The sequence below is a fragment of the Oncorhynchus clarkii genome, chromosome 2 (assembly GCF_045791955.1).
Source record: "Oncorhynchus clarkii lewisi isolate Uvic-CL-2024 chromosome 2, UVic_Ocla_1.0, whole genome shotgun sequence".
Taxonomy (NCBI): Eukaryota; Metazoa; Chordata; class Actinopteri; order Salmoniformes; family Salmonidae; genus Oncorhynchus; species Oncorhynchus clarkii.
Window position 1 is genome coordinate 27,030,979 of NC_092148.1, and position 18,529 is coordinate 27,049,507.

Consider the following 18,529-nt stretch of genomic DNA (forward strand, 5'->3'; position numbering starts at 1 on the left):
TTCGCAGCTCAGAGGCAGTCTGGTGACATCCCCACTGGAGCACTGAGGCCCGGGGTTGATATTCAGATATCCAGGTAGTGGCTTATGAGCATACCTTCTAATATATCAACTGGAAAACGTGTTATGTAATACTGCACTGTGGCGCTTATGGGCTTGTCAGTAATAATTTTAGAAGGAGATTACTGTATGCAGTCTAAAGGACAGATTACCACAAATTATGTTAAATTGGAGTGGAAACGAGACTAGTGCGTCACCTATTTTTAAAAGAGCAAAAAACAGATATGGTGTTTTACTTCAAATTTGCACTCAGGAAGCTGTTAGGAGCAATGATCAATCTTTTATTGGTTGAAACAGGACATAACAGAAAGATATTGACCAGAAGATGAACAGTAGGCTATTCTTACCCAGTACCCACGTGACAATTTGCCTGTTCAGATGATCCATCTGCTTTTGTGCATTCCTGTGTGCTCACTAGCTTCCCACTAGGCCCCGCATGAGCTAGTCTACTTCAATCAGCTGGTCTTTTCTGATCTTCGCCATCTTTTTCCCACTGAAGCAATACAGAGCAATGTGTCAGAAGGAAGTCACATACTCTATTGTTTCCCCACTCTGTGGTTGGTCTTTTGTGGTGCATTATGTATTGTGTATTAAGGTTTATTTTGGTCACTCTGTTTACATTGTAGTCATTATGGATAACAGGCCACTGGCCCTGAGACTAACACATCTTGGGCGTTCTCTCTGTGGCTGTTTGTCCTCCCGGTTGTTTACACGCTGTTTAAATTGGGCCTTTCACAGGAAGGTGTGTGTGTGTGTGTGTGTGTGTGTGTGTGTGTGTGTGTTATCGAATGACTAAAAAAACCAACAAAGGTCCTTGAAGGTAACAAGTACTCTTAACTACTTCCTATCACAGGGTGTTTCTCTGTACTTGTACTTCTGCTTCTAGCCTGTTAATTAGTAACTACGTAGGCCACATTAACTTAGGTAACTTAACAGAGCTCAGTTATTTTCTATGATAGATAATTGAAAACATTAGGAATCATCTAATCACTGATCTTCAGTCATAATGAATTAAATGAACCAGCTGAATGAGATCATTACTCAAGTGAACTGTCACGGCTGTGAGCTTTATCTTAAATGACTAAAACCAAACCAAACCGAAATGAAAACAAACAGGAACTCTGAACTGTAATAATTCACTTGTCATTCATGCCCCAGTATCCTTGCGGCTAATACTGTTTTGCAACTTTATCTGCAATAGGGGTGTGGACGTTTAAATGTTAAAGAAATTGGGATCCCTAACTGAAAAAGTTTATTTAAAATGTTTATGTAGATCCAGAAAGTAAACGGTGTGAAGCGAACCCGTGCGTGCATATGTGCCGATACTGTGTGAGAGTGACGTGTTGCATCTCTCTCATCTCTATATCCTAGCTTATTCATTGATGATAGGCCCTGCTTTACTGAAGTTGTGAGACATTGCAGGCCCAGACATTGTGAGATACAGCATTGCATTGCGAGATAGAGCTTTTGATTGCTGATGGATAGAGTCAGAACCGTGAACTAGGCTGTCTGCCTGTTGGTCGACCTGCCTATACTGTGCCCTTCCCCTCTCTCTCTCCATCCTTCGCTAGCTCGCTATGAAAGATGCAAGTGTTTGATTCGTTTCCGTACTTCCGAAAACAGTCTCCTCCGTTCTAAAAATACAAAATCTTAGAAGTCACTTCCTAGCGGAATCGAATCTTGACACTCATGAATGGGAGTCGAGGAATCAATTCTTTTGAAGTCCACTACGTCATCGTCGTTAACAGTTGGAAAAATGGCAGAGAAAGGCAAGCGACAGCAGCAAAGTCCTGTATGGCAATACGTTGAGAAGGAAATGCAAACATTGCGTGGTGGAATTCAGGTACATTAATGGCAGTACAGGTGCAACGCGTAACCATCTGAAATGGACTCCCAAGCAGTGCATCTGCATTGTGAATTCACATGTAATTTTATCCATTTTTCTTATTGTTTTAACAAAATTGTTTAATTTGTGACATCCCTAGTCTGCAGTACAATATGCTGCATCTTGTCCATTATAGAAACCAACTCAAATTTTCATCTTCCACTTTGTCCAGTGTTCTTTGTCTTCAATACAACAACATGCTTAGTCTTTAGTTCATCGTCAGGACACCAACCCAAGCTTTCATGTTCCTTTGCAGAATGCCATAGTGCCCTTCAAGGAACTATGTGGCCTCTCGGCGGTGGCCAACCTGAAGCAGTGCATTCTGGCCCTGTCCTCCCGGCTGACAGGGGCTGACAACAACCCCCTCCTGGTGTTCAACCTCAAGGACCAGTACCCCACCATGGAGCCCCAGGGCCAGCTACCAGATGTCCTGAAGAAGGTGGTCACCACCTATGACATGGTGAGTACAAGAAGTCTTTTGTTTGAACAGTATCATGTTTTTGTTCTTCTTTTTTCTTCTTTGTTTTATAAGGTTAGTTGAACGAGGACATTCTTTTTTAGGACCAGGACTTGAAATCCGGGATCTTACTGCATATTTTAATCTTAATAAAAGCCTTTCTCATTAAGACCACCACTAATGTGCTGATTGTAAAAACAACCTCAAAACACCTAGATCATTAGTTTGATTCTAATCAAGTCAAGAGGAGGGTTTAGTGGGATTTGAATGGTAACATGGGGTTAAGAGGGTTAGGTAATAAGGCAGGGGAAGAGTTGTTTTAATCAAGTAATTTAATCAATGTTGACAAAGAACTGAAGTTATATTACACCCCCTCGGGCCTTAATTATATATGGCAAATATACCACGCCTAAGTGCTGTTCTTATGCATGACGCATCGCTGAGTGCCTGGATACATTCCATTAGCCGTGGTATATTGGCCATATACCACAAACCCCCGAGGTGCCTTATTGCTATTATAAACGGGTTACCAATATAATTAGAGCAATAAAAATATGTGTTTTGTCATACCCATTATATATGGTCTCATATACCACGGCTGTCGGCCATTCAGCATTCAGGGCTGAACACCCAGTTTATGATGCGTCATTGAGGCTATTTCAATACAGACCTATTACGCCTTACACCTCACCGTAATCAATGTACCTTTAAAAATACAAGAGTGTTATAGAATGCCCTTTATCCCCATTTTGAATGTTTCATTACTTATCTAATGTATATGCTACAATACAGAGCGCAAGTTAACAACAACTTGAAAGCTCTGCTAGATTATCCAACGTGGCCATAGAAAAAGGAACATCTGATATTTCATTCTCAAATCTGTAGCCTATTTGCTCTGAATATGTATTGAATACGCTTTAAAATATTCATATTTTTGATATTTCTATTTGACACCAGCTGTTTTCTATGTCAGACGTGTTTGCCGTGTACAAAGCATAAATCCTGGAGAAGTATTGGTGAAGCTTATTATCCACTGTAGAAACACAGGTCAAAGGCCACAGACTGCATTAGTACACCATTAGCATAGCATTGCATGTTATTTACCTAATGTATTCATAATGTCTTTCTCTTGACTTTAGAACCCCCACACAGAGCATGAAGGTAATGTGCTAACTAACTTGAGAACAAATGAGTCTTGCGTAATTCTACTCAAAAGTGTCTCACTCATTGAGAGTCATGGACAGACGTCAGTAAAGTTTGGATCGTGAGTTAATCGTTAGACAATGATTCGTGTGTCCTCAGGAAAATGTGAAGTGAACGAAGATCCAGTCGTGTGTCGTCGTCCCCTGGATACATTTTATGTAGAAGGACTGAGAAGCTCATTTTGGGTGACATTTTAAAAGGACATCCAAAAGGAATAAATACAATTATGCTGACACGCCCCTTGTCTGTACTTCTCACAGAAACCACTTCATGTACCATTTTTTTCCCCCCTCCAACACTTTCCCTGGTTGCCACTACTCTTGCTCAACTAAATATGTAATCTGTCTCATCACTCCCAAAAATGATGAGGTAGGGAAGTGTTTTACCCCAAGTTACCCTACAATTGACCCGTGTTACGTTTAGGTCCACTCTCCCTATGCACTCGAGGTGAATTGCAGAGCGGTAACGTGCTCAACCATGCCGCTGCTAAAAACTCTTGGTTTAAAATGGTGCAGTTCAGCATATTTAGGAGTAGAGAAATAAGTATGAATGGAAAGCCGGATCCACCTCTCTTTTTTTATTTTTTTTAAACAAATGCTATTTAAAACGGTTATTTTCCCCCATGATTGAATTAAGAATTGTTGTGCATTGACTGCTTGTCAGAATGCAGGTTTCCCTCCCTTTGGCACTCATAACTTGAATGCGCCTTGCGAGGAATATTTATCTTGCATAGAATACACAACAACAAGCCGACTAAGTAAATACCGTTGAAATCGGAAGTTTACATACACTTAGGTTGGAGTCATTAAAACTCGTTTTTCAACCACTCCACAAATGTCTTGTTAACAAACTATAGTTTTGGCAAGTCGGTTAGGACATCTACTTTGTGCATGACACAAGTACATTTTCCAACAATTGTTTACAGACAGATTATTTCACTTATTATTCAGTGTATCACAATTCCACTGGGTCAGAAGTTTACATACACTAAGTTGACTGTGCCTTTAAACAGCTTGGAAAATTACAGAAAATGATGCCATGGCTTTAGAAGATTCTGATAGACTATTTGACCTCATTTGAGCCAATTGGAGATGTACCTGTGAATGTATTTTAAGGCCTACCTTAACTCAGAGTCTCTTTGCCTGACATCATGGAAAATCAAAAGAAATCTCAGAAAAATAATTGTAGACCTCCACAAGTCTGATTCATCCTTGGGAGCTATTTCCAAACGCCTGAAGCTACCACGTTCATCTGTACAAACAGTAGTACGCAAGTATAAACACCATGGGACTATGCAGCCGTCATACCGCTCAGGAAGGATACACATTCTGTCTCCTAGAGATGATCGTACTTTGGGGCGAAAAGTGCAAATCAATCCCAGAACAACAGCAAAGGACTTTGTGAAGATGCTGGAGGAAACCGGTACAAAAGTATCTATAGCCACAGTAAAACGAATCCTATATCGACAGAACCTGAAAGGCCGCTCAGCAAGGAAGAAGTCACTGCTCCAAAACCGCCATAAAAAGCCAGACTACGGTTTGCAACTGCACATGTGGACAAAGATCGTACTTTTTTGAGAAATGTCCTAAAATAGAACTGTTTGGCCATAATGACCATCGTTAGGGGGAGGCTTGGAAGCCGAAGAACACCATCCCAACTGTGAAGCACGGGGGTGGCAGCATCATGTTGTGGGGGTGCTTTTCTGCAGGAGGGACTGGTGCACTTCACAAAATAGATGACATCATGAGGAGGGAAATTATGTAGGTATGGTGAAGCAACATCTCAAGACTTCAGTCGGGAAGTTAAATCTTGGTCGCAAATAGGTCTTCCAAATGGACAAGGACACCAAGCATACTTGCAAGCAAAGTTGTGGCAAAATGGCTCAAGGACAACAGTCAAGGTATTGGAGTGGCCATCACAAAGCCCCAACCTGAATCCTATAGAACATTTATAGGCAGATCTGAAAAAGCATGTGTAAGCAAGGAGGCCTACAAACCTGACTCCGTTACACCAGCTCTGTCAGGAGGAATGGGCCAAAATTCACCCAACTTATTGTGGGAAGCTTATGGAAGGCTACCCAAAACGTTTGACCCAAGTTACACAATTTAAAGGCAATATACCAAATACTAATTGAGTGTATGTAAACTTCTGACCCACTGGGAAATAAAAGCTGAAATAAATAATTATCTCTCCTATTATTCTGACATTTCACATTCTTAAAATAAAGTGGTGATCCTAACTGACCTAAGACAGGGAATTTTTACTAGGATTAAATGTCAGGAATTGTGAAAAACTGAGTTTAAATGTATTTGGCTAAGGTGTATGTAAACTTCAGACTTCAACTGTAGATATAAACTACTCTATTATGGGTTTGTCTGGTTTTGTTTGCATATGAAAAGTAAATGTGGACTCTTCCAGTATCTTCAAAGTGCTCCTCTGCAGAAATTGTCTTAATTGAAAGTGCTGTTCTTCATGTTGTAAATGTATTGTGTAGATTTTACTAGAAAAAATGTAGGGAAGTACCAATGTTCTACAAAGTAGTAGTTTGTTTATGATAACCATTACCATTTTGAAGCCTTGTAAAACACTCCCAGTAGCACCACAAAATACACAAATCACCATAGCTAGTATTTAGCGAGCAAAGCCAGCGTTCAGTTCAGCTGCTTACCTCTCAATCTACTATAAATACCTCCCCATGTTGCTGTGTCTGTCACCAAGGCTGTAATTTCTTCACCCATTAGTAAAGTAATCAGTGTGCCTGACAGCCTCCAGCCCTGTTACTGCAGCTGTGAACTGTCACAAACAGCCCCCCCTCCTCTCTCACACACCACGCCCGCCTCCCTCAGCTTAGTCACGACGTGTTACACTCATCACAGACTGTAGGAATGCGCTGGGTTGCCCTCATAAAACTAGGTTTGATGCCCACCTCAATAAATATATAGGCCATATTATTAATTGTCAGTGCTTTCAACTAATTTTGTAAGTTACTCCTAATTTTCAAATGATGTATCACCAAAGAACATTTTCTAATATCTTTATTACCTAATGTCCCCATTTGGGTGTAGAGGGCTGGAGTCTGTTTGAAACCTTCATCTCTCTCTTCACTGCCTGAAGTGGAACGCCCAGCCCAGCAGTCCACCATGGACAAGCTGTCACAGACACACAGTCACAGTGCTGCTGATCCCCTTAGCTCCTGTCACATCGCTCTCAATGCTCCTAAGTAGGTACTCTCCTCTTTCCCACTGGCTGGAAAACTGGCACAGCAACAGGCATCGATCTCGGGGGGGGGGGGGCGCTGGCGCATGTTGTTGGGTCACCGGCTGCCCGTCAGAGATTGACTTGGCAACTGGAGCTCTGCTGAAACAGCTGCCCACGCTACCCACCCCAAGCCCCCCGCCCGGTCTGCCTTGGCAATGGAACAAGGACCTGCTTTTATTATGTGACCTTGCAGTGCTCTTAAGTCACTGAGGGAATGTACAAGTCAATTATGCCAGAGCAGCGAACATAAAGCCCAGCACCCGGAAGGCTGCCGTAACTGTGTCATCTCGCCCCAGAATCGCATTAAGAAACCTATTCTAATTTTAGATGATCCATCATTTCCTTCAGATGATCATATTAATTGCATTCCGAGAGTCGGTAAGAAGGGAGAAAGATCTAGATGGTCGTACCCGTGTGTATGGCTTCTGGGTCGTGCAGTGGGTATTTACCAGGATCCATGACAGTAAACACACGCATCATTAACCTCCCGAAATACCCCTGATGTACCAGGGATGTATTTTGGGCTGTTTATTTTTTGGTCAGGCATAAGAAGTGGAAATGGGCCTCTATCTGTGATCAGAGCCACCATGACAATTTCAACACAGTCATGGAGGTCAGAAGTGTGTGCACTCAATTAAGGCAGGGAGCTACATTTAGAGGTCCGCCACCCAGCTGTAATGCCACAGATAAGGCTGCGTTACGCCTCCGAACAAGGCCTCTCCTATTTACAACAGATTCCTGTAATAAACAATAATAACCTACTCTTGAAATCACGTGTTTTCAGACCAACTCTGAAACAGGACTTTTTATAACGGTAACATGCAATTACTGTAATACCCTAGTTGTCTTGCAACTTTCAATCGCATGCTCTGATACACTCCCCTCCCTCTGTTTTTACCGTGCCTCAGCACAACTCCCGCTGCTTGGCCCTCTGTCTCTGTAATAAGGGCCTAGGCTTCTTTCTCCCCCTCACTGGATACATACTTCGCAAAATGAAGATTGCTCACCACCGCAGGATGCCAGGCTGCTGTAAAGGGAATAAAGAGGTTCATATGGACTGTTTTCTCCTCTCTTGACAGATGATCCAGACCAGCAAGACTCTGCTGGAGAACTCTGAGGGAGTCTACGACCGAATACTGCTAACCCAGAAAGCAGGTAAGAAAGGGAAAGGGGATACCTAGTCAGATGTCCAACTGAATGTATTCAACTGAAATGTGTCTTCCGCATTTAACTGAATCAGAGAGGTGCAGGGGGGCTGCCTTAATCGACGTCCACGTCTTCGGCACCCTGGGAACAGTGGGTTAGCTGCCTTGCTCAGGGGCAGAACGACAGATTTTTACCTTCTGGTTACTGGCCCAACACTCGAGAGGGATAGAGCTGAATAAAGAGCGTTTAACATGAAAAGCCCATTTCTCTGCAAAGATCCACTGTCCCTCAGATCTTCCCTTCTTCCTTTCATGTACAATCATCCCCCCTCTCTGAAGTCTGCCATGGAGAGCGGCAGCTAACAAAAAAGATGGACTGATTTATGCCGGCCCTGTTACATAAGAGTTATTAACATTTGATTCATGCTCATTTCTGTGACCCGGATGCTTTGAAACGCTGCTTTGGATGTGCCTGGTTTTTGATGATTCTCACGGCGTCGGCCTCGCTGCTCCTCTAATTAGGAGGGTTGCAGCTGAGGTGTTAAACACCCAGGTTCTGAACAGAACAACATCAAAGACTGGCAGGCGGCAGCGGTCCCTTTATGCCTGGTTTCCACCAGGAACCGCACCGCTACAAGACGTGCAGAACGAGATCAATCCCATTTATAACAAAATTAAAGGGAATCATTGTATGAGCAATTGATTGGAAAATAATTGATCTCATTGTGAGGAGAATTCTGTGTTTGCACTTTGATATGAATATTGCAGCTTGTGTGCTCTTGCAATTGTATTATATCTGTGCTATTAGCACTGTTTATCCCACTCCTTTGGTGAGTCTCTGAGAATAGCCTTCTGGCCCTGCATAATGTGTTGACTTGACCTGGGCAGGGGCAGTGTTAATCCAGTCTGCTCTGGGGCGTGGGGGATCGGGAGGATCTTGAAGCCTTGATAGTGTGATTGGCAGCTCATCAATGGAACACACTGGCAGAGATCCCACCCCTCGCTCCAAGGTGGGAGAGTCTTGGCTTGAGAAGCTGTCAGAATGTTCACTCTCCTCTTCCTTCCCCCATTATGAGGAGAACTCAACAAGGTGGATATTTCCAGAAAGAGCTCTAGTGGTTCAAACTCTGCAAAACCAAATTGTGTGCTTTAAAAAGCAGCATAAAATTGACCTGTAGATTTACTACAGTACAAATCAAATCATATTCAATGAGAGGATAATTTAGACGTCTGTGTCTTTAATCTAATGCAGCGTATTTCAGCAATGTTTTCCATCTAAGCATTGTAGATGTTTAATTTATCATGGAGTAACTTGCTTGGAGCGCCGAGTGAGGAAAAACAGGCCGTCGTTCCAGGGGGCTGGGATTTATTGGTTTCCAGATGGATGACATATAAAATATTCATAGTCTATTGTCTTGGCTCATCAAGGGGGTGGAGAAGTGTGTCTTTTTAACTGAGGTGTGCGTCGCAAATCAATGGCTTCTCGCCGTCGTCTCCTCTTAGTATTCATCACAACACCAATAGGACCTGCCTTCAAGCTGCTGCCCGAGACATTAGCCATGGGTAGTCTGAGAGTTAAGATGTGAACTGCCTAAAGGAATGGTGATGAAAGGGACAACAAAAACAACTGTTTCTCTAGGCAGCAGGGTGATACGGAATTGTGCTCAGATGGTTCACTTTTTGGTGTTCTCTAGATCTATAGTATTACAGTATATTGTGTCCATAGTCTGAAAGCATTCCTCTTCAAAGTTGCTATGAAACATCACACTTTTTCAATGTATGGCTATTTGCCTCTAATCTTTGAAATGTCTATGAAAAATGAACCTAAAAGTAACTAGGGATGGGCACACGTACCCAGTACTCGACTTAAGGTTTGCATTTGTTTACTAATTATTTGAATACAAGTACTTGAAATTCACAAATACAACTATTTAGTTGGTTACATTTATAAGCACTGACAATTTCAAACTCGAGTAAGGTGTGTGTATTGAAAAAGTGCAGTGAAAAATGTGTTAAGTTTGGTTTTCAGTTCTGTATCAGAACAACCAGCATAGCGCAAACTTTTTTGCCTTCAGCCCCGTTTCACGCTAACATGTGAGTACTCAATTATTTCCATGAGTACTCAAACACAGAAATTCTTTCAAATTCCCATCCCTAAAATGTACCTAACTAGGCCACTCAGTTGAGCCAAAACTATAGGCTACTGAAGCTAGGAAATGCTTCATAAGTATTTGTATTATTTCATTACTTAATATGGGATCTCAAGACAACTTAACAAGTTAAACATGGGCTTCCACATTAGCTGCCAAAGGCAGGTCACTACCAGGCACCATATCAAATCTACTGGGCTGGATTCAACCACTGACATTTTGCAAAATAGGACACAACAGATGTTGTATTTTCATCGATACGTATTGTCAGCTGTGAGTGTGAGTGGAAAATGGGTCAATACAAACTGTATTCCCCCCAGACAGTGAGCAGAACATTCCAGCAAAAAGCTACTGGAGTTCGGAGTCATCCATCATAACTGCTCAGAGAGAACAACCCGCCTCAAAAGACCCTCTGGGTAACAATAAACAAAGCTCAGTACTTATTTATTTTATTTTACCTTTATTTAACTAGGCAAGTCAGTTGAGAACAAAACTTATTTTCAATGATGGCCTAGTGGGTTAACTGCCTTGTTCAGGGGCAGAACGACAGATTTGTTCCTTGTCAGCTCGGGGATTCAAACTTGCAACCTTTCGGTTACTAGCCCAATGTTCTAACCACTAGGCTATCCTGCCGCACCTTTAGACTTACTGTCTAAAGCGCACAGATCAAATGCAATACTTGACACTCACACGGGTACATCTGGGACAATTCAATAGCTGAACCCCAAAATACACCTAGTCTGGACAGAGTAATGCTTATAACAGATCCCACCTAGGTTAACTTTTACGAACTGCCTAAAAAAAACAAGCTAAAGAGAAAATGTGGAACATAAGATGAATGGAAAAACACCATCACAGTAATGGCCATTAAATGCCGTAGGTGATTATTCTACAGGGTCAAATGCATCATCTATTCAGGAGGATTGGGGACACTCAATCAATGTGTTGCTTTTGCGATTCAATCCATTATTAATAAAGCTAGTAAACATTGTAGCCTAGGCTACAATACAGCTTGGGGAAACCGTTTCATGAATATTTCCTATGACTGGGCACTCTGGTCCAAGTTCATTATGCTGAGTTATTGAGCTCCAGGCAGACGAGGGAGAAGATTACACCATCTAAAGAAGCTAATCCCTGTTGTATTGTTATTGGCCACGGCAAACCCCTTTCCTACCTGCCGCTCGGTTATGGACTGTCAAAGGTGACTGAGAACCTTTTGGTGGCTCTATACAGTCTCTGTCAGCGAGCATACGCTTGCAGAGAATTGAGTTTGAAAGGGTTTGCTCAGAATTACAGAATTAGTCCCCCTCCACACTCTACACTGCGTTGCTAAGCAACCCCTGCTGAGAGTTTGTGTGTGTGTGTGTCTTTCCAGCACAGTCATGCTTCATGAGTACAACAGTAGTGACTGTAGTTACAGCAGCACAACACCTGAGGGTGGGGGATAATCATTCCGGAATCATTCAGATGTTTCACAGTGCACAAATTCAAAATGGCTGGGAGGAACAGATTATTAGCACTGTGTATGGTCCAAAAAAAAAAGTCTATGCCCTACGCATTCTCTATAAGAGAATACAATAATAGCCTCAACCAGGGCCTAATTTGTGAACATTTTTTTGGGCCATTTTCTGTCTAGACTCTTCATCTAGGTCAGCTATGTGCTAACTGCTGGAGTGCCAATATCACAGACCTCAGAATCTCCTCCACATCCATCCATCCAACCCACACCCACTGTATATCTCAAATGTATGGTATTTGGTGTTGCCATGGAAACAACGGCAACAGGGCTGGGAACTGACCCAGAGCTGATAGAGACCCCGTGATAGATCTGAGCATGCTCAGTCCGACCGTTTCAGCTTGTGTTTGTGTGTGTGTGTGTGTGTGTGTGTCTGCCATCAGCTGAGTCTGGTGACTACTATCAGTAGTATACCAAGCTCCCGTTACAGAGCACCTTAACGGCCAGACCCTCAGCTGTTGCTCCGATGTTGTGGACTCCACTGCAACATGACTCAAATGAAACACACGGCAATGTTCGTCTGTGTATCCTAACGGAGAGCAGCACGCAGTCCGAGAGAGAGGAGGGAAGAGGAGGAAGGAGAGGAGGAAGGGAGCTCCTCGGGAGACAAGTCCCTCCTCTGCTCAGCACCTTGATGCTAATCCACAGTGAGGGGATGACGTGTCTGTCTGCCCTGCCCATGCTAGTCTTGCTCTCTCTTTCTCTCATGCTCTCAAGAAGATGTCTCTCACTCCATCTTGACCTCACCGGCTTTGCTTCCTTCCTCATGTTGTCTGCTGGGCAGCTGTTTTCAGGCTGGTGTAATTTCTATGTACACTGAGAGACTAACATACAAAACTGACAGAGACAGATGGTTGAATCCGAAATGAATACTTAACGTATAATCATCTAAAGTGTGTTGGTGTTTTATCATTGTCTCACACGTCAAGAATGAAACCAAATGTGTGAAGGCCTTAACTTAAGACTTTTCTCATAGTGCTGACACTTGCCTAACCCCAATTGACATTTCATGAAAACCTAGCATATAAATGCATTGTACGTCAATGCTAGCCTCTGTGACAAATGTCTGTGAATACAGAGCGTAAAACTCATGTGTCCCCTGACCCCTCTCTCCCCAGCGATGGCGTTCCATGAGAACCTCCATGACATGGCGGTAAAGGAGGGCCTGAAGGGCAGGAAGCTGGCCAAGGCTGTGGAGAGCTTCACCTGGAACATAACCATCCTCAAGGTAAGGATAATGACCACCTAGTTTGAGTAATTTGTTTCAGCAATCTTTTTTTGTGACAGTATTTAGCTTTTGTTTAATCTATTTTAGCTACCAATAAATCGTTTAAAACCATCACGTATAAATCGATCTGTGGACACCGTAGATCAAAATGGCTTGCATTGATTGATAGCCCTGATTCTGACACAGGAAGCATGTCTCTTCTGCCTGTATGAAGCAGGATGTGAAATCTGACACCACTTGCAGCAGGGATGTCCCTCCTACCATTTAATCCACCCACAGTGCCCTCGGAAAGTATTCAGACCCCTTGACTTTATTCAAATTCATCAGCAATCTACACACAATACCCCATAATGACAAAGCGAAAACAGGTTTTTAGAAATATTTAGAAAATGTATTAATAACAAAAAACAGATGCCTTATTTTTGTAACTATTCAGACTCTTTGCTATGAGACTCAAAATTGAGCTCAGGTGCATCCTGTTTCCATTCATCATCCTTGATGTTTCTACACCTTGATTGAAGTCTACTTGTGCTAAATTCAATTGATTGGACATGATTTGGAAAGACACACCTGTCTATATAAGGTCCCACAGTTGACGGTGTATGTCAGAGCAAAAACCAAGCCAAAGGAATTGTCCGTGGAGCTCTGATACAGGATTGTGTCGAGGCACAGATCTGGGGAAGGGTACTGAACGATTTCTGCAGCATTGAAGGTCCCTAAAAACACACTGGCCTCCGTCATTCTTAAATGGAAGAAGTTTGGAACCACCAACCACCCGGCCAAACTGAACCAGAACCGCCCGTCTAAACTGAGCAATCAGAGAAGGGCCTTGGTCAGGGAGGTGACCAAGAACCTGATGGTCACTTTGACAGAGCTCTAGAGTTTGTCTGTGGAGATGGGAGAACCTTCCAGAAGGACAACCATCTCTGGAGCACTCCACCAATCAGGCCTTTATGGTAGTGTGGCCAGACGGAAACCACTCCTCAATAAAAGGCACATTTGCCAAAAGGCCCTTAAAGACTCTCAGACCATAAGAAACAAGATTCAATGGTCTGATGAAACTGAGATTGAACTCTTTGGCTTGAATGCCAAGGGTCACGTCCGAAGGAAACCTGGCACCATCCCTACGGTGAAGTGTGGTGGTGGCAGCATAATGCTGTGGGGGGGGGTTTCAGCGACAAGGACTGGGAGACTAGTCAGGATCGAGGCAAAGAGGAGAGTTCCTTAACGAAAACCTGCTCCAGAGCTCTGACCGGGGCGAAGGTTCACCTTCCAACAGGACAACAACCCTAAGCACACAGCCAAGACAATGCAGGCGTGTCTTCGGGACAAGTCTCTGAATGTCCTTGAATGGCCCAGCCAGAGCCCTGACTTGAAGCCAATCTAACATCTCTGGAGAGACCTGAAAATAGCTGTGCAGCAATGCTTCCCATCCAACCTCACAGAGCTTGAGAGGATCTGCAGAGAAGAATGGGAGAAACTCCCAAATACAGGTGTGCCAAGCTTGTAGTGTCATACCCAAGAAGACTCGGCTCTAATTGCTGCCAAATGTGCTTCAAGAAAGTACTGAGTAAAGGGTCTGAATACTTATGTAATATTTCTTAAAGAATTAATAGATTAACAAATACGTTGTTTGTCGTAGATGGAGAATATTAAAATGAGATGAAAGGCGAGTTCCTAACAGGTTCAGGAAGTGAAGCTAGAGCTCCGAGAGATGTTCAAAGCGATGGGGCCGATGTTTTGATCGAGAGACCTTTAGAAACTTTGCCCATTTTCTCTAACACTAAATATACAAATATGTATTTTACAGTTCTAAGGAAGGTGAAGTCTTAATGGATTTGAAAAAATGTAATTTCAAGCCTTATACATACAGTTTTGTTGAATAGGAAATAATCAAAATATGATCTGTGTAATTAAGCTTGTGTCCTCAATAGTGACTACACCTCTGCAATTTCTAACTAGTTTTACTAGAAAAGTGAGAGTTTAACCTTGGAGTATGCAGCATTACTAGTTATTGTTTATCTCATGATAAATAATTACTTTTGGGGATTACGAAGATTACATTTTCGATTACATTTAGTTACATGTAAGAGGTTTAACTTAATGTTTGTTTTGAGGACAGACATAAGCAGTGAATTTAAATTCAAGAAACAACTTCAGAGCGAACACTTCAGAGATTATGATTCCACCGTGCAGTTGAGCTTCACTAAATAAGGAAAAAACAATATTTTTTGAGAGTTTGTTTACAGAAGGGACATAAGGTTTAAATTGACATTTGTTTTTCAGCTGCAGCACGGTGGAATAAGAGCCTATGTCTGAGCTAGTTAGATTGCACACACTGTCTGATGTATTTGTCTTCATGCCATTCATTTAATCCCTGTGTCAATGCAAGGGGTAATTATCGAGGAATGACCTTCCGCATATTTATTTGTGATATTTGCATGCGTTAATTGCATGCTCACCTCATGAGCGTTTGGGCTCATCATTTATACATGGTCCCCGGGAAATTGGTGAGTGTTTGGCTACGCTGCATAATTCATTATACACAGAAGCAGCGGTTACGCTCCGTGGGTATTGGGGAGGTGTAGGACTCCAATGTCTGACCGCATACAACTAAGATTAAACAGTTAGTACCACACTACTCTCTCGCTTCGTGACCTTTTTGAAGGTACAATTGTTTTCACCCTGTGTCTTTCGGTTTAAACTGGAGATTAAAGTTGTTAATACATGCTCCATTGTCTCTATTGCCATTTCTGTCATGTCCCTTCCTCCCCTCCAGGGCCAGGCGGACCTGCTGAAGCACGCAAAGAGTGAGGTCCAGGAGAGCCTGAAGCAGATCCACTATGCCGCCCTCACCTGTAACCTCAGTAAGGACGGGCCTTCAGGGAGCACGGCGGGCTCCGAGTCCAGGGCCCGACCACGCAGCCTGGACGCCATCCCTGAGAAAGCCACGGGGGAGGACGAGCTCTCTGAGGAGGACAACTGAAGGCTTACGCCCTAAACCCTTCATACTTCCAAGCCCCTTGCCCTACCCTAGTGGCATACATAAACCTCCTTACCGCAGTCCCACTCAAACCTGACTACAGTGTACCTATTCTAGTGCCGTTGCCACTCAAACCTGACTACAGTGTACCTGTTTTAATGCCGTTGCCACACAACTATTCTTATTCCAGTGCCGTATACAACCATTCCATTCCCACCCCAATCTCACTCAAACCTCCCTTTGCTTAACCAGGTACCACACAAAAAGCCCTTAACCCCTCCTGCCCACCTCAACGTCCAACAGCAAGATGTTGCAGGTCAACTAGGAGGGTCAAGTGAACTTGCAGCCACGGGACAGTCTTAAAGCCGTGACCTACTGTAGAGAGAGTGCACTTATTTACAGGCAGACCCCAGGGTCTGACCCTAGGAGAGCCGCTCTAAAGGGTCCAAGGATTTCTTAAGCACAATTTACGGGTTTCTGACCAACCAGAAATTAGAGCTGTGAATGTAATAGGAAACGGGAACAATGGAGAGAAGGAACGAAGAAAAGGGAGGCGAGAGCTGTTTACAAGAATGAACTTGTTCTTGTCTGCCAAAATAGTATGTTTATATATGGAGTTCTGTTACTTTTTTTTGCAGCGTGCTTCATTTTATTATTGTATTCTTGAGAAATAAGATTTATTTTGTAAAGGAAATGGCTCGTCCATGAAAAATAACTATTTTATTTGTTTGTACAAATGAAATTGTGGTGTCCTTTACACTTTCCCACCGGAGAGTTCCTTTGTCGAGACGAGGGACGGATAGAGACTTTCAACCTCAGTGTGTGGTCCAAAGGGTGGCAGTCGAGTCTTAAACACAACCAGCAACTGCTTAGGGAAGGAACCATGGAGAGAATAACTCGTTAGGTCTACGTTTTGGTATCATTTCACCATTCCACGTGAGAGGCTTGAGTAAGGTGTACAAAGTAATAATAGCTTCTCAACCCGTCCTGGTAACAAACTAGCACCCTATTCATGAATACGGTTTCATATATGACTGTGCCTCATTGCTACAAATCAGTCAACAAAAGGGATGGATGGTGAGGAAAGAGATGCTCTTCCTCACATCCGTCTTAACCTGCTTTTGCCCACCAGTTGCTTCTAGTTTGTATTTTGTTCATTCTCTCCACAGTGCTGAAACAGCGTTGCTCCTGGTCAACTTTAGCCACCCACCGCCACCTCTGGATCTCACCCACCAGTGTTTTAACTGGGCCCACACTGGGACAAAAAGTAATTCACAAACCTCAGTGCTGTGACTGTTGTATTTATAACTGTTGTTAACCATTTTTACCGATGGAGAGAAAAATAAGAAAAAAATACCGGTTTTGCTTTTCTGTTAATTCCTGAAACCTTCAGAATAAACCACGTTAAATCGTTTCTGGTGTCTGGTGTCAAATTCAATGACCGACCGTATGAACATTCATTAACATTCTACAGTGTGCTGTTTTCTGTTGTATTAATGCTATTACTGTTCTCGGGCAGACAGAGACTGCAGGGTCTGGATACCCCAGCCATCGCATGGACCTGCTGGAGGAACTGAAGGATCTCTATAGATTTGTTAACAGTGTGCTGATAGGAGTGGAAAGAGCCTAGGGATATCTAGCAAACCACAGGCGTGTCTGGTACATGTTCTCAGATACACACAGACCTGCACACACAGCTGATAACCCATAAAAACAGACACAATTCTTCTTCTTTTTTTTGTCACTCTGTTTCCACTTTATTTCCCTGATAGACCACTGCATTGTGGTCACTGGTCGGCACAGAAAAACAAGCACCCCAACACATCACAGGACAAAGGCCCCAGGACATGTTCTTAGAAAAGCAGAAAGATTGTCCCCTGTAAGTCAAACCAGAGTACAGCACCACAAAATAGCATTTAGAATAGATCAAAGCAAAGTTTATTGGTTGCGTACACAGATTTGCAGATGTGCAGTCATACCTTGCAATAAAAAAAACACTCCTGAACAAATAATTAAAAAGACATTCTATAGGATAAGCCAGGACTAGAATACAGTATATATATATATGTGGGTAAAACAGTATATAAACATTATTCAAGTGACCAGTGTTTAATGACTACAGTATGTACATAGGGCAGCAGTCTCTAAGATGCAGGGTAGAGTACGGGGTGGTACCCGGTTAGAACCATGACTAAAGTTCAGGGCATGGTACTGGGCGGAGGCCAGCTAGTGGTGAACGTTTAACCGTCTGATGGCCTGGAAATAGAAGCTGTTTCTCATTCTCTGTCCCAGCTTTGATGCACCTATACTGTCTCTGCCTTCTAGATAGTAGTGGGGTGAACAGGCCGTGGCTCGGGTGGCTGAGGTCCTTGATGATCTTGGCCTTCCTGTGACACTGGGTGCTGTAGGTGTCCTGGAGGGCAGGTAGTGTGTTCCCCGGGTGATGTTGAGGATGAACCTTTTGAACAGTATTTTTGTCATACATTTGTATAAATTAAACATAGTCCTCATATGGAGAATTGGGATTCATGTCAGTTCAGCTGCACCATCTATAGCAATGACTCAAATCTGGGTATAATGTTTTTTTTTATGACTATACCTGAAAACAAGGAAACCTGTGTATAAACTAATACAAACTTTACTGTTA

At 42.9% G+C, this 18,529-nt stretch overlaps 1 protein-coding gene across 1 annotated transcript in view; it reads left to right on the plus strand.

Moving 5' to 3' along the window:
- The window catches only part of LOC139365594 (inactive phospholipase C-like protein 2), a 60,297-nt gene extending 43,001 nt beyond the window's left edge, over nucleotides 1-17,296 (plus strand). Inside the window, exons 3-6 of the mRNA XM_071102822.1 lie at nucleotides 2,199-2,402; nucleotides 7,940-8,015; nucleotides 12,790-12,899; nucleotides 15,679-17,296. Coding sequence (XP_070958923.1) covers nucleotides 2,199-2,402; nucleotides 7,940-8,015; nucleotides 12,790-12,899; nucleotides 15,679-15,885 — 597 coding nt within the window. The 3' untranslated portion in view covers nucleotides 15,886-17,296. The remainder of the gene's footprint in view (nucleotides 1-2,198; nucleotides 2,403-7,939; nucleotides 8,016-12,789; nucleotides 12,900-15,678) is intronic.
- The last annotated feature ends 1,233 nt before the right edge of the window (nucleotides 17,297-18,529 follow it).